Raw genomic sequence first — 24,288 nt, forward strand, 5'->3', positions numbered from 1 at the left:
ATGCATAAAATGCGCTAAAATATACGTATATAAGAAAATAAATCTCGATTAAAATTTTATTTCTTTGATTATGTTCGTAAAACTACAAACTTGTATAAAAATACGCATTCTAGTTATAAGTGTTAAAACATTCGATCTAGTCCTTATCACATTCATGAAAACCTCCATTTAACCATTCGTTGTATCAACAAACATTCATATGCAAAACTTACCACCTACCACATCCTCCGCGTATTAATATAATCCCCTTTTATAAATTATACACTTTAGAGTGGACTGGTTGGGTCAGAGTGATATAAGCTTACAAGTTCTCGAGGAGTTCTACCGAAGTTACATTTACGTTTGCATAATTTCACCGAAAAAGGTACTCTGTAGAATGACAGATTCGTTTGTTTATGTGATCCGCGATCGCAACTATTTCAAGGGGATTTTATAAATAACCATACACACAATGTTCAGTGTATTTTCGTATTCTCGTTTATTTTTGGGAGATTTGTAAAACTGTTGAACAAAATAATTGAGTAACGATTATATTTGCTGAGAAAAAGTCTTTTTCTCTGTACCCCTCCTTCTACTTCAAGCATGTAGTATTGACAATAAGATTGACAATGGCTGAAAATAATCCAAAAGAGTTTTCACATTAATTTTGTTATTTAAGCGTGTATACTATATGTGTTTGTTCCTTCTTCTCTTGTGCGCAGGCTATAGCTTAATTACTTCCAATAAACGCAGTTATATCGAATCAATGACCGATACAAATTTAGATATTAGGATTATTTAAACAAGAGATTAAAAACTAGAAAGTATTGTTTTTATACTGCATATGTACATATGCAATATGAACGACAGTTTGTGTAATAATATGTACCCCTCTTCTTAGTTTACTTTTGTATATTTTGCGACATTTGATATTAATTTTATGAGGAACGTACTTACACTTTATCTTTGTAATTAAATGTGAAATGAAAGAAAAGAAATGACATGAGAAAAGGAAATTCGATGTATGAGTATATACGAATTGACGGAATTAAAATTTAACGCTATATTTAAATAGAAGACGTGAAATATCTTGTCATCTTAAAATAACTTGATCATTCCTATTCTTTTACATAAAAACACTTTTCGACTGTAACTTAAGAAACATGTCTGCTAACGTGAAACGTGCCAGAAAAAATTAACAACTTCCATTAAATTGGCAAATTTCTCATTAATATCGTAAAACTCGCGTTTACAAAGATCAGATCAGTGTACATAATATACAAAACAAATGCAGAATATATAAATATAGCACATACGTTCTGAATTATATTCGAATTGGGCAGGGTAACCAAGTGAAAATATGTAAATTTCACGATGTGTAATGTACACTTTATCGAACTTGTAAGTAGTGTAGAAATAGAATATTTTACACGTAACAAAATATACAAACGACAATACACAAGTTAAATTATTTGTTAGATCCATGTATAACAAGCATAGTACAAAAGTGTTTTAGCTTTATGTACTGGTAATTATGAGAAATACCAACTTAATAGATGTATTTGGTATGTACCTAGTTAAGAAAACAATAAATTATTCTGAACAGATAAAGCGTTTAGTAGCTTGTGAAGTATGAATTTTCGAAAACGTAAGTATTTTATATCTAAGTAGTTAAGAAACGCGAGCAAGGGAAATCAAACAAAGGAACAAAGTTTTTTGTTTAAAAATATTTAATTTGTTGTTCTATTATCCGAGGTTAGAAGCGATAATGTACAAAATCTGAATAAATAAGATTCTTCAATATTATTGAATTTTAATTCTAGGGTAAAGTAATATCTCCGCATATTTTATTTATATACAATATGTATAAATAATGATGTGATTTGACTAATTTTGTTGAAAGAATATTTGCACTTTTTACGTAAAACTTCAGTCTTTTACAAACTTTCTTGTAATTAATAAACCAGTAAACACAATATTAATAAAATCTATTAAAATTATAAACAAACTCATAAGTTTTAATTTTAGTCCTTAAAGGTTGAAATATTTTGCTCCAATGTCGAGACATTTGTTTTAATCCAAAACATTACTATACTGAATCGATAATGTTGCATGTGCCACGAAAATGATGATAGTGTCAGATAACTTGTTGTGAAACGAAAAAGCATTGCATGTACATTTCTGTTGTTTTGTTGACCATGAGTTTGATGATCTTTTAAACTTGCCCATAGCTAAGAAATCAAACAGTATATCTAAACGAAATTAATTTCAAATTATTTTTTAGGTTCTAAGCTTTTATCTAATCCTTCAGAAGTTGCAAAATTTATTCCACAAGAGTCTTTTTTATCATAACCAAGTACACATCTTAAAACCATTTAAGTCTTCCTTAGTAATTTCTTCTTATCTTTAATAGTAACGAAAATAATTTAGATGAACGTTTTAAAATTAACACCCTGTATATTAAAAATAAAAGATATATTTTCTTCATAATTGGATAGGCCTTTTACAATGGCAATGTACAAATATCAAAATTGCAATTATACTATAACATATGTATATATATAAGCTTCACATTTAAACACAAGATTCTTTATTATATTTTTTTAATACCAATATTTTAATAATTATAACAAGGGTTTTTTAACAAGAGATGTATAACATTGTATACAAATTTTCAAAAACCTATAGATAATTTCAGTTATGCTCTTGCATCATTAATTGTTGATGGAACTCTTACCTCAATTCCATCTAGTTCCTTAGACATTACTATTTGACAGCCTAGCCGTGACCTGAGATTAAATATTATATAACTGAATATGTCAATAAATATATTTATTGCTATACAAATTAATACTAATACACAATAAGATTTCTATTTATCCATTTGAAAATCAACATTGTAAATATGCTAATTCCAACATAGATTTGTAATGATTATAGGGTCATAAATAAAAAACTATGAAAATTTATTATAATTTCAGTTTCGTAGTATTCAGAGATAGCGATTTGAAATTCTACATTGAGATGCAGATTTCGAAATACCCAATACTAACCTGTTTTTACATAAATTTAAATAGAAAAATTCACTTTATAAAATATTAAAAGGTAATAGAATTAATAATGTGAATGATTTGATACTGATTATTAATATTACTGATTATAACGTATCTGTTAATTCATATGCTAAATCCAACATGTCTAATTCTTCATCTGTTGGTTTGTCAGGAAGTGCATCATAAACTTCTTTCGAAAATATTAAACGGCACGTACTACAAGTTAATGTTCCTTCACAAGCACCTATATCAATTATATTTTAAGATTACAACATACTTATATAATAAAGTATCAAAAGTTAAAAATAATAAGAATATTAAACTTGATAAAAATGAAAATTTTCAAATATTTTCTACCTCAAAATTATTTATTTTAAATTAAGTAAATTATGCTTCTTTAAAACATACCATATCCACCTAAATCAATTTCATTATTTACTACTATGTCTAATATAGTATCTCCTACTTTCCCTTTTGCTTTGATTCTCTCTCCACTTGCTTTAACAAACGTTATATTTACTCTGAAAATAATATTTATGAAAGATAAAAATTATTTCAATATAATTATTTTCTTTATTTTTTGTGTTTCTTCAATTAATCTTCTCTTAATTATACCTTAATTATATGTATCACTTATGATAATAGAAATAATTTAAAAATAAGATATACTTGTCTTAATAATACATAAATAAAATTCGTATATCATATATTTATAACAGTGTTATATTTTTAGTTGTTCACTGTCAATGTTGTTCTTATTAATACTATTCTATTAATACTATGTTATTTTTCTAGATGTTATACTCCTACAAAGAGAAAAATTTCTTAGACATTATTATTAGCATTATTATTTTGACACCAATTTTATATTGGAAGGCAAGTACTGAAATTCTATTAAAAAAAGAAGGAAAGCACAAGAAAATTTGTATCACTTACTCTTGTTTTTCTGAAAGTGGTTGCGTGGTCGATATTCCTCTTGTTGCCTGCAAAAAGGGCAACGTTGTGTTGCTTGTATATTTTGAATAATTTGATGCAATACCGAGAATTGATCTCGAAAATTTTTGTAATTGATTTACTAACGCCATTCCACTGTTATAAATATCATGAGTATGGGACACCCTGACCGAACACCAGATAAGTATTGCGGAAAATATCAATTGTAGATCAATTGTACTTTGTACAAAAACTTCCACGGCATTCTTCGGCTGCTATACTGGGACGTTCCTTTACTGTGATAGGTTATAAAACGATTCCTAACACAAGTGACGTATCTCTACCGGACACGTGCTCTTCGGGCCACACGTTTTATGATACAAGACCAGCAAAATGATCAATGTGTAATTTTACATATCTTACATTTTTTCCAAATGAAATATTGTTTTTATTAAACGTTTAAAACCTCAGGCAACATTTATTTCATCTGATTTCAGTTTTACAAATATATATCTATAATACATATCTGTATAAATTACGGTCTGGTTATATCAAACAGGGACCGACACTCGCTAGGGAAAACTGCCCAAAAATTGAATCGTAAAAACCAATATGAAAGACAACAAATTTCTCGTTCTGCGGAACAAATAGAAATGAGCAGAGTATCTTTATCTTTATCTGAGACATTCAAAGCGTATCACGCATACGCTAAACATGAAGAAAACTTTCTTGTCTTCCATGTTCATTTTTCCCTTTCCATTTCCGAACGATTTCTTCTATATTTATTTATATGTTCGTGATTGATGCTATTGACAACATACAACTAAGGGGAAATACGAATAGTAATAGATATATGTATAATTCATTATGCAATTTTATAGAATTAAATCTTATTTATCTTCAGATATAAAAACTATATTTACCAGCTGAAACACTAACGCATATGCAGTATAATATAATCTACTTAACAATCTCGTTTTAGTTATAATATGTGATTAATTCTTTTGCTATTTCGCTATAAACAGTTTCTTGTGCATACAATATTTTTTTATAGTATTCTAATATATTGTTAGATATTGTAAAGAAAGTAAAATACAGTTATTGAAGTTTGGGAACATTCAATGTTAACCTTGCTTCAAAAAACAATCTTTCGAATGAATGGGGAATAGATTTTTAGTATTATAGTTGGTATAATGTCATCATTGTTTACAATGTGTTAGAGTTAAAGAAATGAGACAAATTAATATTTCAGAAGCAAATTCAATATTTAAATGATGTTATTTTAAAATGGCAGATGATATGAATGTTCTTTTTATACGAGGAAATGGAAACGTATGTATGGTAATGGAAACGTAATGGTTTTAACATTATTTTAGTACAAGATCTTAGCATAATAGTAATTAACAGTATCCACTACCTTTTAGTCAATTTTTGAAAAATGACATATATGATAATTTGCAATAGTTTGATAATAAAATACTTGTATCAATATTAATAACGTATAATTTGCTATCTCAAAAGGATACAGACACAGCCAATGATAATGTTTGAGATGATAGTGCATTAATAGAAGCATATGACAAAGCAATATATTTAGCAAAAGAAGAAGTTATCAAGCGAATGGGAATGGATGTTGGAAATTCTCAACCGAAAGAAAACCTACAAAATCTTAAGCAGCCTAAACACGCAAGTAAATTACACAAGGTTGTGATTTTGATAGAATATTACAAATTTGATACAGAATATTATTAAATATATTGATTAAGAAGCAAATTATTTTATTTTGCTATTTACTTATATTTATTTGTATACACATCTTCTCTCTATAGAAATGGATCATAGGAGCATCTTATCGTGCAATATACTCAGAGGATGGAGAAACTTATGAAGCTATAATATCAAAAATTTACGAAAACAATGGCACGTGTTGAAGTGGTTACCACTTCTAAGAAAACTCTACATCTGGTCTTTTTTAGTTTTCTCAAGCACTGAAGCCATCGACAGCGTGTAGACAAAAGACTGCGACGAAGTCAGGCCATAAACAGTAGACAGGCGACGTTGGCTTCGGGGTTTTTCAGTTATTAGGTAACACAGCTAGCGTGCGGATCTGGACCAGCTCAAATTGTATTTTTACTTATTACACTTCTATTTAAATATATTTTCTACCTTACAATTTATCCACGTGTTTTCTCTGTTTACACACCGAATAACCTCAACAGGTTATGGGCCCAGGGCTGTAAATTGCAAGGTAGCAACGTGAAATGAATAAATTGTTAAAGTGTTGTGCTTAGTAAAATAAGGGATAGTGCTAAAATGGAATCAGCAAGTGCGAAGGTCGAGATGTTACGCGGCGAAGAAAATTGGCTCCAGTGGCGTTTTGTTATGCGTACACTTTTGGAGGAAGATGACGACCTGATCAACGTGTGTGAAGAGAATTTGTGTCATCCAGGTAACAGCGCGGAGAAAGAAATCGCTCGTGGAAGATTTTTGAAAGCAGATCGATTAGCGAGAAAATTAATCGTGACCTCAGTAGGAAAGAAACCGTTGGATCTTCTTTTATGTTGCACGACAGCACATGAAATGTGGAAAAAGCTGAATACAGTATATGACATGAAGTCGGATGAGAATTTAAATATGGTCCAGAAGCAGTTCTTCGATTTTAAATGGGAAGAATCTGAAAATGTCTCTTACAACCTATCAAAGTTGGAACTCATAGCGGCGAAGATGAAAGTCCTTGGGAGTGAAATTGGCGAGAAAATGCTGATAACACGCATTTTATCGGTGTTACCAAACAAATTCGATCATTTTCACAGTGCGTGGGATTCCGTGGAAGAAGAAAAGAAGACCTTAGACAGGCTTAGTACCAGGCTGATGACGGAAGAAATTAGATGGAAGAAAGACGACCAGGAAACATCGGTGGCACTGGTAACAAAAGGTAATAATTATAAAAGGGAACAGCAGAAGCAGTCAAGTAAACGTGAATACGAGAAACAAGGACCAAGTTGCTTTAACTGTGGAAAAGTTGGTCATCTAAAGAAGGATTGCTTTAGATGCTTTATATGCAAAAGGAAAGGCCACACCAGCAAAAACTGTTTTAAAAATAACAAAAGAAGCAACAATAGAGACAACCAGGAACCTAGAAACCAAAATCGGGATCACAGCGGAATTGGTCTATTAGGAAGTACCTCAGCGATACAAACGGCAAACGCTGATGTTTGGATAATCGACTCAGGAGCTACGGATCACATGACAGGACGACGGGAATGGTTCAGCGTTTTCGAAGAATTCGATAACACGGTGAAGATAGAGATCGGCGATGGTCCGTTCATGGATGCGTGCGGCAAAGGAAAAATCAGAGTAGAGACTTTTGTGGACGGCAAATGGGTAACATGTACAATGAACGATGTTCTATACGTACCAGGTATGAAAAGAAATTTGTTTTCGATTAGATCTGTCGCAAGAAGGGGCATAGATTTTTGTATTTCAAAGGAAGGAACCAATTGCATATTTTTACAAAATCAGAAAATAATAGCAAGAGGTTCTGTTATCGGAAATTTGTATAAAGTAGATATGCGAGTTATCATACCGTCAGTTTGTAATTTTAGCAATAGAGCGGAGTCAAACGCGGACACATTGCAGTTATGGCACGAACGGCTATGTCATCAGAACATCAGACATGTTAAAGAATTCTTAAAGAATTCAAATATGAAAGTTGTAGAGGATAATAACTTTTTCTGTGAAGGTTGCGCGTACGGGAAACAGCATAGATCGAGTTTTCACGAGAAAATCAATCGGGCGACTAAACCTCGCGAAATTATTTATATGGATGTATGTGGACCTATGGAAGTCGAGTCATTAGGCAAGAAACTGTATTTTCTGACATTTAAAGATGATTTTTCAAAATTCACAAAGATTTACTTCTTACGACGTAAGTCAGAAGTAATTGAAAAACTAAAAACCTTTTGCCTAGAAGTTGAAAATCAATTTAAGGATAAAATTAAAGAAATTCATAGTGATGGAGGGAAAGAATTCCAAAATAAAGAAGTCAAAGAATTTTTAAGAAGTCAGGGAATTAGGCACACGATTAACGTCCCATACACTCCTGAACAGAATGGTGTCGCAGAAAGGGAAAATAGAACAATAGTAGAGGCAGGTCGGTCGATGCTATATTCGAAACCAAATCTACCGCTGTTCTTATGGGCCGAAGCCATGAACACAGCAGTACATGTCATAAATAAGACGGGGCCGACAAGACAAGATAAGAAAACACCATATGAACTGTGGTACGGGAAACCGCCGAATTTAGAAAAGTTTAGGGTTTTCGGTACTGAGTGCTTTGCTCACATACCTGCGGAGAAAAGGACAAAACTTGACAAAAAGGCTAACAAAGGATATTTGGTAGGCTATTTAGATGACGGACGAGGGTATCGAGTGTACGTGCCAACAGTAAAAAATGTAATATTAAGCCGTGACGTAATATTTAAGCCTGAACTAGAAAATGCGAAATTCGTAAAATTAAGTTTACCGAAAATTGTCGAGCGCGAAGATGTGAGTGCGCAGAGCGATAGAGCATGTACGTATGAAAGTGCAGAGAGTGAACATGAAAAACAACCTCATGGAACTAGCGACAATGTGAGACAATTGAGAGATAGAGATAAGATCAAACGAACCGATTTTTATGGTAACCCAGTAACGTACGTGGCGGAAAAATTACCGGTGGATTTTAACGAAGCGATGAGATCCGAAAAGAAAGAGTTATGGGAAACAGCTATGAATGATGAAATGAAATCGCACCATGAAAATAAGACGTGGATACTTGTAGAAAAACCTAAAGATCAGAAGGTACTTAGCAATAGGTGGGTTTTAACGATAAAGCTAAATCCGGACAACTCGGAACGATACAAAGCGCGACTTGTAATAAGAGGGTGTTCACAGAAAGAAGGCATAGATTATAAGGAAACATATAGTCCCGTTGCTCGGTTTGACACAATTAGATTAATGCTCAGTATTGCAGCCAAAAATAATTTACACCTCGGACAGTTCGACATTAAAACCGCATTCTTATATGGAAGTCTGAAAGAAGATATTTATATGAAACAACCTAAAGGTTATGATGATGGTACAAATCGGGTTTGTAAATTGCTAAAAAGCCTATATGGCTTAAAGCAGTCTCCAAGATGTTGGACGGAACGTTTCACAAAATTTATCTCGAACTTAAAATTTTATCAGAGTAACGCAGATCCTTGTTTTTATATTTATACAGAAGACGACAAATTAATGTTGATGACCATATACGTAGACGATGGACTGGTAGCAGCTTCAGACGAATCTTTAATTGATAAATTCTTCGATGATTTAAATAAAGAATTCAAAATTACGAGTTCGAAAGAAGTAAAGAGTTTTCTTGGACTTGAAATTAATAGATTAGAAGATGGTTCAATATTCATTCATCAGAGTAGGTATATCGAAAACATATTGGAAAAATTTAATATGAATGAGGCAAACAGTGTTTCTACACCTATCGAGACTAATTGGAACGAAAGTAACATAGGCGATAATGATTGTAACGCACCATACAGAGAAGCCGTAGGGAACTTAATGTTTTTACAAACCGTAAGTAGGCCAGATATTAGTTTTGCAATAAATATAGCGGCGAGACACTTAGAGAATCCAAACCAGTATCAATGGAAATTAGTCAAACGAATTTTGCGCTACATAAAAGGGACCGCAGACATGGGACTCTTATATACAAAAGCAGGCAGTCTCGAAACCTTTAGCGACGCTGACTATGCAGGCGACAAAGAAACAAAAAAGTCGACATCAGGCGTTGTATGTAAGTATGCGAATGCGGCCATCACATGGCAATGTAAGCGACAACAATGTATAGCTTTATCTACGACCGAAGCTGAATATGTCAGTGCAGCCTCAGGAGCGAAAGAAATTATGTGGCTAAAGAAAATATTTCTTGAATGTAAATTAGAGATCCTTAAGTATATGCTATGTGTAGACAATACTAGTGCCGTGAAATTAATTAAGAATCCAGAATTCCATCAAAGAAGTAAGCATATTGACGTAAGATATCATTTCTTGCGAGATTTATACAATAGAGGCGAAATTGATATAACGTATGTAACAAGCGAAGAGCAATTGGCGGATATATGTACAAAGGCATTGCCAAAACCGAGATTTGAATATTTAAGGAAAAAGTTAGGTTTGAAAAGTAAAAAAGATATTAAGATGTAATTGTTTGTAAACATGTAGAGTTTTTAGGGAGGGTGTCGAAGTGATTATTACTTCTCAAACAAAAAGAGGAAAAACTCTACATGATCTGTTTAGTCTTCTAGTTTTTTTTTTTTTTTGTGTAATAAATTAATTTGTATGGAAAAGAGAAAGGCGGCTGGCAAATGTACTTGAGAAGGCATTGACAAATTAATTTTCAGATATTTACGACAAGAGTTAGAAAATATTAAGAGATAATTTGTAAATTTGAGATAATTGTTTGTAGGGATGTAGAGTTTTAGGGAGGGTGTTGAAGTTCACTTCTAAGAAAACTCTACATCTGGTCTTTTTTAGTTTTCTCAAGCACTGAAGCCATCGACAGCGTGTAGACAAAAGACTGCGACGAAGTCAGGCCATAAACAGTAGACAGGCGACGTTGGCTTCGGGGTTTTTCAGTTATTAGGTAACACAGCTAGCGTGCGGATCTGGACCAGCTCAAATTGTATTTTTACTTATTACACTTCTATTTAAATATATTTTCTACCTTACAATTTATCCACGTGTTTTCTCTGTTTACACACCGAATAACCTCAACAGCACGTGTGTTGTAAAATTTGTAGGTAATACCTTTAGCATAATGGTTATGTCAATTAAGAAATGTACTAAAAATACATATATATATGAAGTAAAGGCTTTCGCATAGTCTATCACAGTGTCATTCAGCAGGTCCTTAACTGGGCAGGAGTACCTGTCAATGTCTATGGGGAGACCCGTGGGATATAGGGTCATGAACCATAAACATGCATGTTACTTATTGTTCATTATGAGCTGCTTGGAATATAATTCTCCTCATTAGACAAGTGATTATTACTACATATATCAAGGCAAACATTTATACATATACATTTATGCACGGGAAATTCTAATACATTGCCTGTAAGGACAGTAACCGAATGGCACTCAGTCATTCTATTAAATGACAAAAATTTCTTTTACTCTGTGTTTAGGCTATGGTAATACAGAGAAAGTCGAGTTGAGTTCTCTTTTAGAATCAGAAGGTTTGCAAAGTCAAATAGCACAACAAAAGAAAGCTTTGGAAGATAAATTCAATGAAGAGAACGATGAGACTTGTGAGACTAATTTTTCTACAAATGTAAATTCGAAAAAATATAATGTAGAAAAAATGGATTGTGACTCTGAAGAAGCAAATGCGTATAAACATCACTTCATACCGGGACCATCTTTCAATTCGATGACTGATATAATGCCACCTGCACCTCCTTTACCACCACAATTAATGGCCAAGTAAGTACAATTTAAAAATTCTAATGGAATGCTGAATACTTCTAATATTAATAAGTAATTTGGAATAAGTTTAACATTTTATTTGGAAAAAAAATACGAAATTTTAATAAAATGTACTAGATTACCAGATAATGATACAGACGCACTTTCAAGTATGTTGATGTCATGGTATATTAGTGGTTACATGGTATATTACACAGGTAATTATTTCATATAAGTATTTTATTGTATATTAAATTTTCAATGGACTATGTTATTTCTTTTGTAGGTTATTATCATGGTTTGAAACAAGCAAGAAACAATCAAGAGAACAGGAAGAACTGTTGATTATATCAATTTTTTCAATAACAATATAACAATAATATAAGATATAATAAAATATAAAACTCATTGTATTTATTTACTTCAATTATTTGAAATAAAGAACAGCTTTATTTTCATATAAGACTTTAAGACTTTTTTAAAAATAATTACTAAGATAAGAAAACATAAAAAACATATTTTTGATAAAATACACTCACATATATATGTCGGGTTATCATTAGGATTTAAGGCGCGTAATGATCCTTCGTTTGAATTAGCCATTGTTTTACGAAACAGAGAATATATTTACGCGAATAAACAAGATTTTACAAAATATTATGAATAATGAGTTTAATAAATAATAAGATTAACAAACGATAAGTTTAACTAATAATTAGATTAAAGATTAATAAGTTTAACGAACAATAAGAGGAACGAATAATTAGCCATTGTTTTACGAAACAGAGATTATATTTACGCGAATATACAAGATTTTGCAAAATATTATGAATATTGAGTTTAATGAATGATAAGATTAACAAATGATAAGTTTAACTAATGATTAGATTAAAGAATAATAAGTTTAACGAATAATAAGAGTAACGAATAATATGTTTTACGAATAATAAATTTAACGAATAATGAATTTAATTAACGCTATTAACAATGTTCCTGGGTTCAAACGAATCCACGGTCAACGGGATAACTTTTTACTATGCGTAGAATAATTTTAAACACAAAAAAATACGATTGCTAAGACACTCGGTAAATTGCTCGATGTATCACTTTCCAAGGCGATCACACGAATGAATATCTGATGAAAATCTTTTTCGCTATACGACTGCATTTGTTTGTTATATGCTCGCTGGAAACATCGAGAAGGTTCCAATCGTTGTTGCTAGGCAATTTCTGTCAAAAGTTTGTTGTATACTCTTTGGAAACATCGAGAAAGATTCAAACGCCGTTACTAGGCAGTTTCTGTCTGGAGATTGATTCCTAATACAACGTGTGTCCCATTATATCGACATCTCTAAAGTACAATTCTATGTGATTTCTAGGGAGAACAATACAACCGATCCACACCTTCGTCAGGCAAAACGTTTATCCCGTGACCGTGGCTACGTTCGGCGACCAGTTGTCACCTCGAACCCACTTTCGCTTTCACAAATATCAAACAATTACAAATAACAATTGCTTAATTACAGTTATGATAAAATCTAGGCTAAAGCATTAGAAGGCTTCCTCAAAATTGCAAAGGGAAGGCTCCGGTTTTCCTTTCATCACCGACATATATAATACAAGGATATAATACAACCGAACATTTTAAACTTAGCCTATAGCGCGTGCGCGAACACACATGCACACACATGCGAATGATTTCTCGAACGATAATCCATTTATTTATATTTTTCAATATCTGTCCTTACGATTGCGTATTTATTTGTTCCACGTATCATATTTATCTATTTGCATAACTGTAGGTGACATTTTTTTTAACAATTTTGCTAATATTTCATAACTTTTTAATTCATATTTCAAAGTGGTAACAGGTGTTTCTTTCTTTTCAAGTCTCCTCCATATCGGGCTTATTTCTAGTAGCCACGCTTGCTTACAAAGCAATTTTATATCTGCACAAGAATATCTTTCAGTACATTTTACTATGTGGTTTACAATATCTGTATTTTCTAATAAGTGGTTGCTAAGGTATAATTTGAATATACCAAGTCGAGCAACTTCATTGGGTAATGATACGTATATTTGCTTTTCGAGATGCCTGAGTAAAGCTGCATCAATGCCAATCAATCAAATCCTAATAACATATTTACAATAAATATTATCGTTCTATTATACTAATAATAATGAAGGAATACTTCAAACAACACAATAACATATTTGGAATTTGGAGAAATATTACGATATTTTCTACTTAGAAAACATTGAAATAACGTGATATACGTACCAAGGGGAATTAGTTGTAGCCAGAAGAACTACATTAGAATTCTCATTAGACACTAATCCATCCAATCTAGAAAGAAGTTCTGATCTGAATCTCTTTGCAGGTTCAGACAATATACAGTCTCCTTTATTTGTGGCGATCCAGTCAATCTCGTCGATAAAAATAATTGTAGGCGAATGACTATAGGCAAGTTCAAATAAAACCTGTTCAGTTTAACAAATGTATTATTCATTAAATATTATATTCGAAATTCCTTAAATTCATTGCCTCATCACGAATATGATATCATTTCGTTTTCCAAACAACTATTCTATTTATATATAAATGACGAAAAATAAAATCAAATCTTTTTATACCTAGAATCTCTCCTTCATAGACAAAGGAACAAAGAAACTTACATAGACAAAGCAACTTACACGTATATACTTCTCGGAATCGCCTCTCCATTTGCTGACCAATGAGCTGGCATTTATGTTAAAAAAGGTGCAATGGCATTCTGTCGCGACTACCTTCGCTAACTTCGTTTTCCCTGTTTTGTATATTTCTTGTAAACACGTACAGAAATGAAAAGAATACGAGTATCTTACCTGTACCAGGTGGGCCTTACAGCAAAATACCTTTCCAGGGGGAAAACGGGCCATCAAAAAAGATAGGATACTTAAGGGGATACACAACGGCCTCCTTAACAGCGGTTTTACATTCCTCTAGGCCTATAACGTCATCCCAATGTACATTTAATTTGTTTACTATGATCTCCTGTGACGATACAAAGATAAAATGGCGTCTTCTCTATATTAAGTAAGTGTTACGTAATTTGATATTTGAAGCGTTACTGAAATCACGTCATCGTCGATATACGTTGGACGGTTTATCGACGGGAATTTTATCGTTTAAAAGCTTTACGATACGTATATTAATCGAAAATAACTTACGCATGAGATGTCCTCAGCAATCTTTCGTAATTCCGGATTATCTGAATAAAGCTTTTCAATGCATTTCAATATCTTCGATTGCATGGATTGTTCCATTGGAACGTTAAATAGCTCTTCTGATGAACGTCCATCACTCTCATTGGGGAATATTGACGTCACTGTCATTGCGAGATTAATATGATTCGTATTGTCATCAGTTATCTTCTGCTGTAGATTCGTCTCTTTCACAGGCTCACTTCTCGCTTGTTTACTAACAGATTTGGCTTTTGTCTCAATACTTCTACAAACACTGGATCATATTGTAATACGATACGTTGAATACGTTGAATACCGTTTAATATCGTTAAATAATTTAAATTCTTACGTTTTGCTTGCATTTGTCACTTCCCTCGTCATTTCCCTTCCAGTTATTTTCTTACACAATATGGGATATTTTTGAAATTTCATCTTGTAATAATTTTCATACTCTGCAACGATAATTTCCAAATCGATGTTGTCGCAAACCCGATGTTCGGGAGATAGACGAGCTTCCCGGAATAATACATCGCTAACGTCTATATACATAAAAAAATGTAGTTTTTAATTAATTATAGTTTTTAACTAATTAAAAATATTTTTCGCAATGACTGAACACTATAAGATAACCATCAAACAACTGTTTTATCTCTAGGTAAGACAGGCAAAAGAATGTATTTACTATATAAATCCTCGAAGATAATTTCTTGTCTTCTGCTTTTTAATTTCCAATTTTTAGATGGATAAGAATAATTTGAATTTATACTTCATATATTTGTTTATAACTAGTTAATCTACATAATCGATTGAGTTATTCTTAACTACTGAATTACCGATGTCGAATTTTCAAATTTGGTTTCGCCTTCTCTCTCCATGATGTCCACTGATTTCTATTTCGATTGGTCACTGACACTATTCAAAAGAATTGGAACTAGGAATATATTTTAATTATAATATACTCACCCATTGTGTTCCAAATAATCACATACAAGGTGTAATATGTTCCGATGACGTTCCGAAATACGACTCTCCTCCTAATATAATTATTTTTTCATTACAATAATATAAGGTTTTTCATGTAATTTTTTGTTACATTTGCGAATTCAACGAGTTACACATGATTTTTCATGAAACACGAACGTTAAAAATATTTGATACAGCCTAATTATAAAAATTGTTAGAAGCAAAAGTCATAGATACTATGTGCGAGTATCGCATGAAACGAACAGCTATTAAGAGAACTGCAGCAATATTACAAATCAAATAACAAAACACACTCGTCTGTGACGTGGAAATTCTAAAATCTAAAATCTAGAATATTCCTTACCTTTTTTCGCAGATTATAAAATATCTTATTCATACTACCTTGCATCGATAAATCACCGTTCATAGTGACACTTTCAAATCGCCTATCGTTTCTCAATGCATACGAGAATTTCCGTTTATTGCTTTAAAAACAACCCGTCCATTGCGTTTCTCTTAAAAAATTCTTTCAACTCTGTTGAAAACCGAGCATCAAACAAGAGACAAACGATTTGTTGTCATGGAAATGTTTGGTTCACACATAAGCAACGCACAAATATAATGATAGAATAGCTGAGTGTGTGTACTGTATAGTAAGATGGATGCAACATGGAAATAGAAAGAGAACACCATGTATAGATACTTCCTGTCCTTGTTTAATCAGGCATGCACACTAGTGGACACTGACGCTGCTCGTATACCGCTGTTACATATTTCCTGTACAAGTGCGCGTCATTAGACAAGGACGGAACATCCTCTCTCTACTTCTCTATCGCGTTTTTAGTTCGCTCACGAGCTCTGTACTTATATCTATTACATTTCCACCATAAGCAGCGGCCGTGCAGTGACTTACAAAAGTTCCGAACGGTTCCATCCTGGGCGGACGGTTAATTGCGTTCGGTACTTCGAGGCAGGAAGGTGAGTACAGAATCGCTCCTCTTAGTACTCTTATTAGAAGTGTTATCATCGAATATAAGTTTTTTCAATAAATTCTTATCGTTTTACAATCTTTCTAGAATACAATGACGTCAGCAATCGATCATTTTCGCGAATTTATTGTAAATTAATTGGGGGAATATCTGGAGTTCTTTATCGGTTTCGACTGTAAAATCAGCAACTATTCGAATTTTTCATTCATAATTGTGACATTTTCGACTCTTCCGTTGCCAAGACCCTCTTGAGAGATTTTTGGCACGTTCCATCACCCTTGTTAAACGAGTGCACATTGGTGGATATATTGATTTTAAAAACCAATACGTGTACGAGATTTATTATCTCACTGGGACAAAGAAATCCGTTTTATTCGCGAATTTTCCGTGTTTCTTCTTAATTTTCGTAAGTGTCTGGCGCGGAGCATTATTTGAATGAACTTTTCATCGTTCAGATTATATTTCGTTTAAAAAGATTGAAATTGATGTCGAGAAGAAATGAAACAAGGTGCTCGGGCATTCTTTCGTTTCCCGGGGAAAGAGAAATATGAAAAAAAAACGGTCGTTCTTCCTTCTGCCATTTTCGTCCATTACCAAAATGGCATGACCCAAGTGTCCCGGGCCGTGAATCAATCAAGCGAATTTTGAATAATTTTTGAATAATATCCAGTTAATAATTTGTGAAACAAATTAATTTCATTTTATTGTTGGAAACAAATTAGTTGGATTTTTCTTTCTTTAGCAGTTTTTGCCAGAGTTGACCTGACGTGCTACTTCAGTTTCCATCTTCGCTTCTTGAAACTTCCAACGTCCTTGGTGTTGGAGTCTCCTTGCCCAGGTGAGTACATAGCTTCTAGATACTCGTCGCTGTTCATCCTTACGAGCCTCTCGAGCTTTAGTTGTCAATTGTTATCGTTAAAGGAAGAGAAGCTCGCGACAGATGTTATCGAACAAATCGTTTATTCTCGAAAAGTTCGAACTTGTTCGTTGCGTTTGAATATATATGGACGGACGCCATTTTTCATGACATCATCATGATTTGTCATGTCGTGAGTATAGCTTCTGACTACCATATGTTTGTGATTTATGTGAAATTTGACCACTATACCGTGATAGAATAATATTTCCAATGAATTATAAATATTTTACATTGTGAATTATAAATATTTGTTACAAATTATATCGTACTTGAGATGAAAATGAACCATATATCTGCTTATGGAATATGAGGTAGTAAATCATTCGAAACATAATAACGATTAATTAAGCACATATACAATAACGTTTACGAATGAATATTGCGAATTATTGTATGGCTTTAATGCGGTATTTAATGTTTTGATTGCGGTCTTTGAAATGGTATCATAGGTGCTGATATAATATCGCGCGAAAAAGGAAAGACCAGTGGTTAATATTGCAGGTGCACCAGTGCGTTGCGCTCGTCGAGGGTGGTTTTGACGCTGGTGCCGAGGAAAGGCGCAGAACGTGTTCGATCGACCCGCGAACGTAGCCTGTGCTCATACTGCGACAGAGTTCGTTTCAGTTAGGCTCAGTCGCTGTTTGTCCGTCGACAGCGTATAGTCGCGTCGGCCTACGATTCCTTTTTTCTTCTTGTTTCTTGCGAACTCTCTCGCAACAGCCGTTCTATACGTACGCCGCCAGTATATCGCGTGATCATCGTTCCCGTTGCTCCCCTTACCCTCTCACGTCCTTCGAAGAAGACCTCCCTTTGGTTTTTCCTTGTTTGGAGGGAATTCATCGCTCGGACACATGGACTGCGAAGTACGAGGGTATTCCAATTTTTTAATATATAAATTTAGTTTCCTCTATGGTGTTAGAGAACATAATGCGAGCATTTTATGATATAACGAATATATTCGTATATATTTTAGTTTATTGATTCGTCAAATTTCCCTAGTAGGCCGGCCTGCAGCTCACATGCAGCACTTAGTAAAAATTTGTTTTGTTAGAGGTTGGCCATTCTTCTTGCTATAAAAATATCGTGAAGTCATATCATATGATAAAGCACCTTCTGAAAGCTAGATGCTCGATAACGAGCCTAATGATTCTCGGTAGTTTGTAATGTCAAGCTTTGAATTGGCGAGATCGCTTTGCTGTCAAACCGCCGTCCAGCGGCGACCACATTCTTTAACCACGTTCAAGGGGTATATCACGCTACAGAAACCATCAAAGGGTTTGCAAGTTAGTTGCCTTTTAGAAGTGGGGCAGTTGGTTGTTACATGTCATCCGTAGTTGCTGGCTGTTCTCCTTAGTCGCCATACATCGTAGAGACGACGGTTATAGTCGCCAGTTGTCCTTGCTAATGGTTGCTTGTTGTCGCTAGTTAGTTCTCGTTATCGTTATGTATTCCATCAATCACGCGAAATTTAACGTATGGGATTTTATTCTTCTTTATTCTTTCTGTAGGGAGATTTTTTAAGACGAGGAAAATATAGAATATTTCAAGACGACGGTAAGGTTTGAATTTAAGTAACTATTTTATGATACAACAAAGTGGAAAAACGATTTAATTTTATAAAGTTTAAGGTAATTTTTTAAAAAACTTCGAATTTAAAAGATTCAAATAGATATCTTAAACGTAATTAAACCCTCCATATCGTAAGAAATTAAATGAAATTGCGCAAGAAAGTTGATACATTTAATGTATTATTTTAAACATTTATTTAAAAACATTTATTTAAAATTTAAGTGTAGGCGTTGACGCGCGCGCGCCATTCGAAGCATTTGTCAGTTCGTTACATCTGCGGTAAAAGTTGTAACTACGAAGAAGCTTAACATATGGTGCGTCTCAAGACGACAGTAAAAAGTATTAAGAGATTTTTCGAGATTTTTTCTTTTAAGTTTCCAAGTACTTTTTCTATTTAACTTCATTTTTTTGCATTTTCTCACAATATTCGATAAATAGAGACGAAATATGACAGTTCTTAGTTCGGGGATTTATTGGTTTGAAACTTACTTCAAAAGTGTTTCTGGAGTTCGTGCGGTTAATACTACTGAGTACGACTTATTCCGTATGACTGGACAAATCTTTGTTGATACTGTAAGCGTAACTGGTCCGGATATTGTCTTGTGGAGATAGAAAAATACACGAAGTATTGATTGAACTACATATTTTTTTAATTCTTTTTTAATTCTTTTAGTTCTTCATATATTGATAATAGAACGATATTCCGCTACTTTGAGCACAATATAGTAATGTTTAAATAAATAATAAAATTTACGCATTTCGTCTTCATGCGTCGATAAGAAAATGCAAAAAAAGTTAAATAAAGATGATGCGTAGATGCGAAGTTTAGTCAGCAATAATATTTAAAACCTCTAAAATATATTGTACACATTTATTTGCAAATAAGCTCAATGAAATTAAACTGTAACTGTGTTTCCAATAATGTCTTCGATGTATTGCTCGCCATTATGTCGGATTAACAACTCTAAGTGATCGACCTTAATCACTAAATGGCGGCCGTGATTCAGTGGTATAGCTTTACATATGACGGACATCGCAGGCGCTTATAAGACGTCTATTGTGAAACGTTTCCAATAGCACCGTTTATGTGATAGTGGAATCTGAATATATATATATATCGCTGAAATATATATCGCTTATCACTTGAGTCTGACACGATCGTTTTTAAATAGAATCACAATTTTTTATTCTTTACAAAATCAGTCTATAAAGATTATGTGCAAATAAAATAGATAAATAGATAAATGGTTGTACAAACTTATAAAACAGATATTACAAGTATATCTAAATAAATGATATATTTATAAATTGTAATATTTGATCTAAAGTTTAAATAAATAAAAGAGATACTCGTGACTTACAATAAAAGTATTTTTTTTCAATTTTTAAACAAAGCAAAAGTGGATAACAATTTTTCAAAATGTAAAAATCAACACAATGGTTGGTTTCTTTAATTAATCAATAACGTTTAAAGTTAATTAATGTCCAGAGTGGTTTGTACATTTTGTATTTCGCCGTATTTCAACGTTCGATATGTAAATAGAACTTGATGCCTGAAATATCGAAAAAATAATTAAATCCGATCGTTCTGTCGAATTTGCAAATTGTATACTCGTGTAAAATCGAGTGCGCTTGTGTATGCTGATACGAAATGTGGTAGTATATTTTTCTTTTTTCGATTATCGTTATCACTTTTTGTGTGGAAAAATTAATTCCGTGAAATGGAAGTGCAATCAATACGGTTTATCACGAAATAATAGCACAACGACGGTACATATTGGTATTGACGTCAGCTTCACAAAATTTCTCGAGTATCGCGGTCGACTATTTGGGTTAAGAATTCATTTTCAAGGTTCTACAAGCACGAGTATCTTATGGATATGAAATTTTCAGTGTACATTTTAATAACCATATTTCATATTGCATGCTGCGGTCCAAGAAAAATCCGCAGTTAATATTCTGCTAATCCCTGCTGCTTTTAAGGACCATAAGTAAGGTCCGTAAGGTCGTCCGTAAGGTTTAAAAGATTTCGAGTAGATTTGTATTACGTATTTTATCTTCTAATTTTTAAAGAGAGGGTCGTGTTTAATTAATTGAAAATGACGAAACTGTAATGGGACATTATTATCAAATATTAAACGTGGTTCCATTGGGTACTTTTATGGTCTTTGCGAGATATATATGCATTATATGTTGCTATTAGCAACGCGTAGCGATGAACGATGGAGAGCAGTACCTTCATTATCTCGTCTCGGCTGTGTACATATCAGTAATGCACAGTACTCGTACTAAATATCTTACAAATTCCATACAGATTTTCAGATTAGTTTCGAATAATACCAACACGACCATGATAGTCACAGTACAGTATTAAATAGTGCCACTATGCATAATACACTCCTAAAATGTTTCTACAAATATATTTGTCCGAATATTTTTGTCAGCTACTATATCCTAACCAGGATTTATTAAACAATATATAGATTTAAAAAAGAATATATAACGACATTACTTGTTTAGGCTAGATTGGTTTAACTTGTATAGTTTTAATAACTGTGTAAGATCAAACAAGAACTTATCGTTAGTTTGGCGAGATTTGATTACACGAAGCAACATAATTGCTTTGAAACTCAGGACAGAAAACAATGTCAACCGGTAGACGCGTTTGTCTGGTGAACGTGTAACGCGTGAATAATAGATAGCGACAATCACGCGAACGCTAGTTACAGCTGACTTGGCTTACATTGTAGCATTCAAACTAGAGTATACGAGCCGTAAGCGCTATTGAAAGTTCAAAGGCCGACTAGTGAGCTTCATCCTATCTCATTTTTTAATCAGGCGATGGATCGACGAATCGTATTGATTTCGAGGATTATTATAGTTCTGTGGCAATTTTAAAGCGTGGTTTGTCTAATCTTGTCTCGATAGCTACAGACTCTTTGGCGAGCAGCCTGAAACTTGATCCAGTTTCGAGAAAATGAAAAATTCGTTTCTTCTCTTTGCTTCCCTGTTCCCTCTTTCCTCCTTTTTCCCTTTTTACATCGCGTTAAGACCCGTTAAATAATATTGACTGCCGTGGACGCTGGCTGAGAAGTGCACTTTATAACTAGCTTTAAAATCACTGACGTCGATGAGGACAAAGGTAAGTTAGAGGGTCATTTATCTGAGCTGGTGTTATTCGACCTGAACTCTGCAGCTTTTCAGAGCTTCTTTCGTTTTTCTTTTAAGAGCAGAGATGTTAACTGGTCTTTTGTTACGTGTAAGAAGTATGTACTAAAGCTTATTTAGCACCAATTGGTTGCTCAAAGTCGAGATATACATACCTATATTATATTAATACGTTACAGAAGATTACGCGTTAGTTAGCTTATGAGAATTTATAGTGTGTCACAGATCACAAAAGCAGAATGACTACTTTTTCATAAACGATATATGTATATGAATTGAAAGTTTAACTATTACGCCACATACTTCTCTCGATAAACGTCGTCGAGTGCATATTGTTAAAGAATATTAGCCATTTGAATTAAATAATTTCGAAGATACTAATGCTTCTGTGAAGTTTTTGCAGGCTGTTAATTTTTTATTGAGATAGTACAAATTTTGAATAACTTCGATTAGAAATAAAAATCACATTACATTAACGCGTAGAATGTAACGTAACGTAGATAATGTAAATATAAATTATATTACAAGGAAATAATACGGGTAAGTAATGTGAAACATTCTGGTTAAAATTGCATCCTTTGAAGGCTAGGACACACAGTACTTACGAAGTAGATTAAGTACCAAATGGGGTACTTAAGAAAATTCATGTTGTCATTGTTTAATAAACATCTTCAGCTAATAGCTTTCTGCAAAAGCTGGTTTAAGTTATGCTAGCTTATTCCTTATTAATTGCAATTATATTGTTCGTATCTCCTAGAGGATTAACAATCCATTTTTATAATGGATAATAGAAGTAAATTCCTATTAGGTTGTCCCAAGTTTCTTTCGTTTTATAAAGAAATGACAGATGCACAACATATTTTGTTTTATGTTATTCTATATTATTTTACATTAAATTGGAAAAAGGTGGATCACACGTAATTCAATAAAATAATATAAAACGAAAAATGTTGTACATCTATTACTATCTTATAAAACGAAAGAAACTTTTAAAACAACCTAATATTTCTCTACTACGACGCTTTTACAGTGCTAAAATATTTGATAAAAATGTTAAGAAATTCTAATATTGATTTAAGCGTATCGATTTATCTGCTCTTCATATTTAATCAAACAGAAATTGTTAATTATGATTTCCACTTAAAAGCGGATTGCATATTATGAGGATAAATTATCAAATTCATCTCTAATATAGACATTAGAGAATCATTCATAGCCGCAATCCTGTTTACCGCTAACATTCCTGGTACTCAATAATTCATTAGATGATTGCTTTAGCCGCACAGAATACACCTACAAATAATTAATCGCGATTAATATTCCATCGACTTTTGAAAATCCCTCATGTGATCTATTTCATGCGATGAGAATACGTATAAATTGAGATTGCGATCGACCATCCTCAGTCGGATAAATCGAGTGATTCAAATTATAACACAAAAAAAAGTTAAAACTAGTTACATTATCTTATTCAATTTTTATGTATTATTTGGCGGAAGAAACTTTGGTAATTGGTAAGTAAAGTTCACCTCCTTAATGTTAATGATTTTAATATGTTATTAAGCTCAAAGTTCTAAGGAATTTTCTATATATATATATATACATATACATAACTGTATGCGTATATGTATAATATACGTATAACAACCAAAGTTCAGCTCTCAAGTGTACGCAAAACTTTTATGTTCATTTTACGCTATACCAGTATGTTTCATGAATTTGTTTGCTAACAGTATCGAAACAAATAACAAGCAGAGGACGAGCTATTCATGAATTGTTTTGCCAGCGTGTACGCTCCCAATATTTTCTATTTGAGAAAACATACTTGTTGCTATTGCAACTACAAATATTTTTACAGTCGACGCTTTTGCCGTGAATCATTGTCTAACATGTAAAATCGAGAAAAAACATGGTTTATTGTGATGGAAATGTGGAAAACCGCAAAACCGATATAGAAGGGAAAATAAAGGAAAGGAAGGTTGAT

The 24,288-nt window shown here is 32.8% G+C and overlaps 3 protein-coding genes and 1 long non-coding RNA gene across 7 annotated transcripts; 2 read left to right on the forward strand and 2 right to left on the reverse strand.

Moving 5' to 3' along the window:
- Nucleotides 1-2,435: 2,435 nt before the first annotated feature.
- Nucleotides 2,436-4,728, reverse strand: LOC126876454 (adrenodoxin-like protein 2, mitochondrial). Of its 4 annotated transcripts, none has more exons than XR_007694199.1 (5): nt 3,969-4,728; nt 3,702-3,838; nt 3,441-3,553; nt 3,033-3,276; nt 2,436-2,768 (listed from the first exon to the last, which is right to left on the reverse strand). XR_007694199.1 is itself a non-coding variant. In XM_050639310.1 (4 exons), the coding sequence occupies exons 1-4, from the start codon at nt 4,115-4,117 to the stop codon at nt 2,678-2,680; spliced, it is 486 nt and encodes a 161-aa protein (XP_050495267.1). In that variant the 5' UTR covers nt 4,118-4,719; the 3' UTR covers nt 2,436-2,677. The 4 variants fall into 4 exon arrangements, 1 of the variants encoding a protein (XP_050495267.1); XR_007694198.1 differs by having other exon boundaries at nt 3,648-3,838; XR_007694197.1 differs by lacking the exon at nt 3,702-3,838 and having other exon boundaries at nt 3,969-4,719.
- A 6,093-nt stretch (nt 4,729-10,821) lies between these two features.
- LOC126876442 (survival motor neuron protein-like) lies at nt 10,822-11,816 on the forward strand. Its single transcript, XM_050639298.1, has 5 exons — nt 10,822-10,843; nt 11,192-11,314; nt 11,390-11,489; nt 11,610-11,689; nt 11,758-11,816. The coding sequence occupies exons 1-5, from the start codon at nt 10,822-10,824 to the stop codon at nt 11,814-11,816; spliced, it is 384 nt and encodes a 127-aa protein (XP_050495255.1).
- Nucleotides 11,817-11,853: 37 nt separating this feature from the next.
- LOC126876451 (katanin p60 ATPase-containing subunit A-like 2) lies at nt 11,854-16,557 on the reverse strand. Its single transcript, XM_050639307.1, has 5 exons — nt 15,660-16,557; nt 15,046-15,235; nt 14,682-14,970; nt 14,166-14,538; nt 11,854-13,952 (listed from the first exon to the last, which is right to left on the reverse strand). Exons 1-4 carry the CDS (start codon nt 15,661-15,663, stop codon nt 14,353-14,355), a joined length of 669 nt encoding a protein of 222 aa, XP_050495264.1. The 5' UTR covers nt 15,664-16,557; the 3' UTR covers nt 11,854-13,952; nt 14,166-14,352.
- On the forward strand, nt 14,402-17,178 carry LOC126876462 (uncharacterized). The gene is made up of 2 exons (XR_007694208.1): nt 14,402-14,547; nt 16,551-17,178. It is a non-coding gene; the product is annotated as an uncharacterized LOC126876462 (long non-coding RNA).
- The last annotated feature ends 7,110 nt before the right edge of the window (nt 17,179-24,288 follow it).

Source organism: Bombus huntii, unplaced genomic scaffold, assembly GCF_024542735.1.
Source record: "Bombus huntii isolate Logan2020A unplaced genomic scaffold, iyBomHunt1.1 ctg00000075.1, whole genome shotgun sequence".
Lineage (NCBI taxonomy): Eukaryota > Metazoa > Arthropoda > Insecta > Hymenoptera > Apidae > Bombus > Bombus huntii.

Bases quoted from the DNA above. Each gene is read 5' to 3' on its own strand.
- LOC126876454 (XM_050639310.1), bottom strand. From the start codon at position 4,117: ATGGCGTTAGTAAATCAATTACAAAAATTTTCGAGATCAATTCTCGGT. The intron at 3,554-3,968 runs GTAAGTGATACA...TATTATTTTCAG, and splicing joins CCACTTTCAGAAAAACAAGA to AGTAAATATAACGTTTGTTA. The intron at 3,277-3,440 runs GTATGTTTTAAA...TAATTGATATAG, and splicing joins AATTGATTTAGGTGGATATG to GTGCTTGTGAAGGAACATTA.
- LOC126876451 (XM_050639307.1), bottom strand. The intron at 14,971-15,045 runs GTAAGAATTTAA...AATATGATCCAG, and splicing joins GTGACAAATGCAAGCAAAAC to TGTTTGTAGAAGTATTGAGA. The intron at 14,539-14,681 runs GTAAGTTATTTT...TACTTAATATAG, and splicing joins TTGCTGAGGACATCTCATGC to AGAAGACGCCATTTTATCTT.
- LOC126876442 (XM_050639298.1), top strand. From the start codon at position 10,822: ATGGTTATGTCAATTAAGAAAT. The intron at 11,315-11,389 runs GTGAGACTAATT...ACTCTGAAGAAG, and splicing joins TGAAGAGAACGATGAGACTT to CAAATGCGTATAAACATCAC. The intron at 11,490-11,609 runs GTAAGTACAATT...AAAATGTACTAG, and splicing joins CCACCACAATTAATGGCCAA to ATTACCAGATAATGATACAG.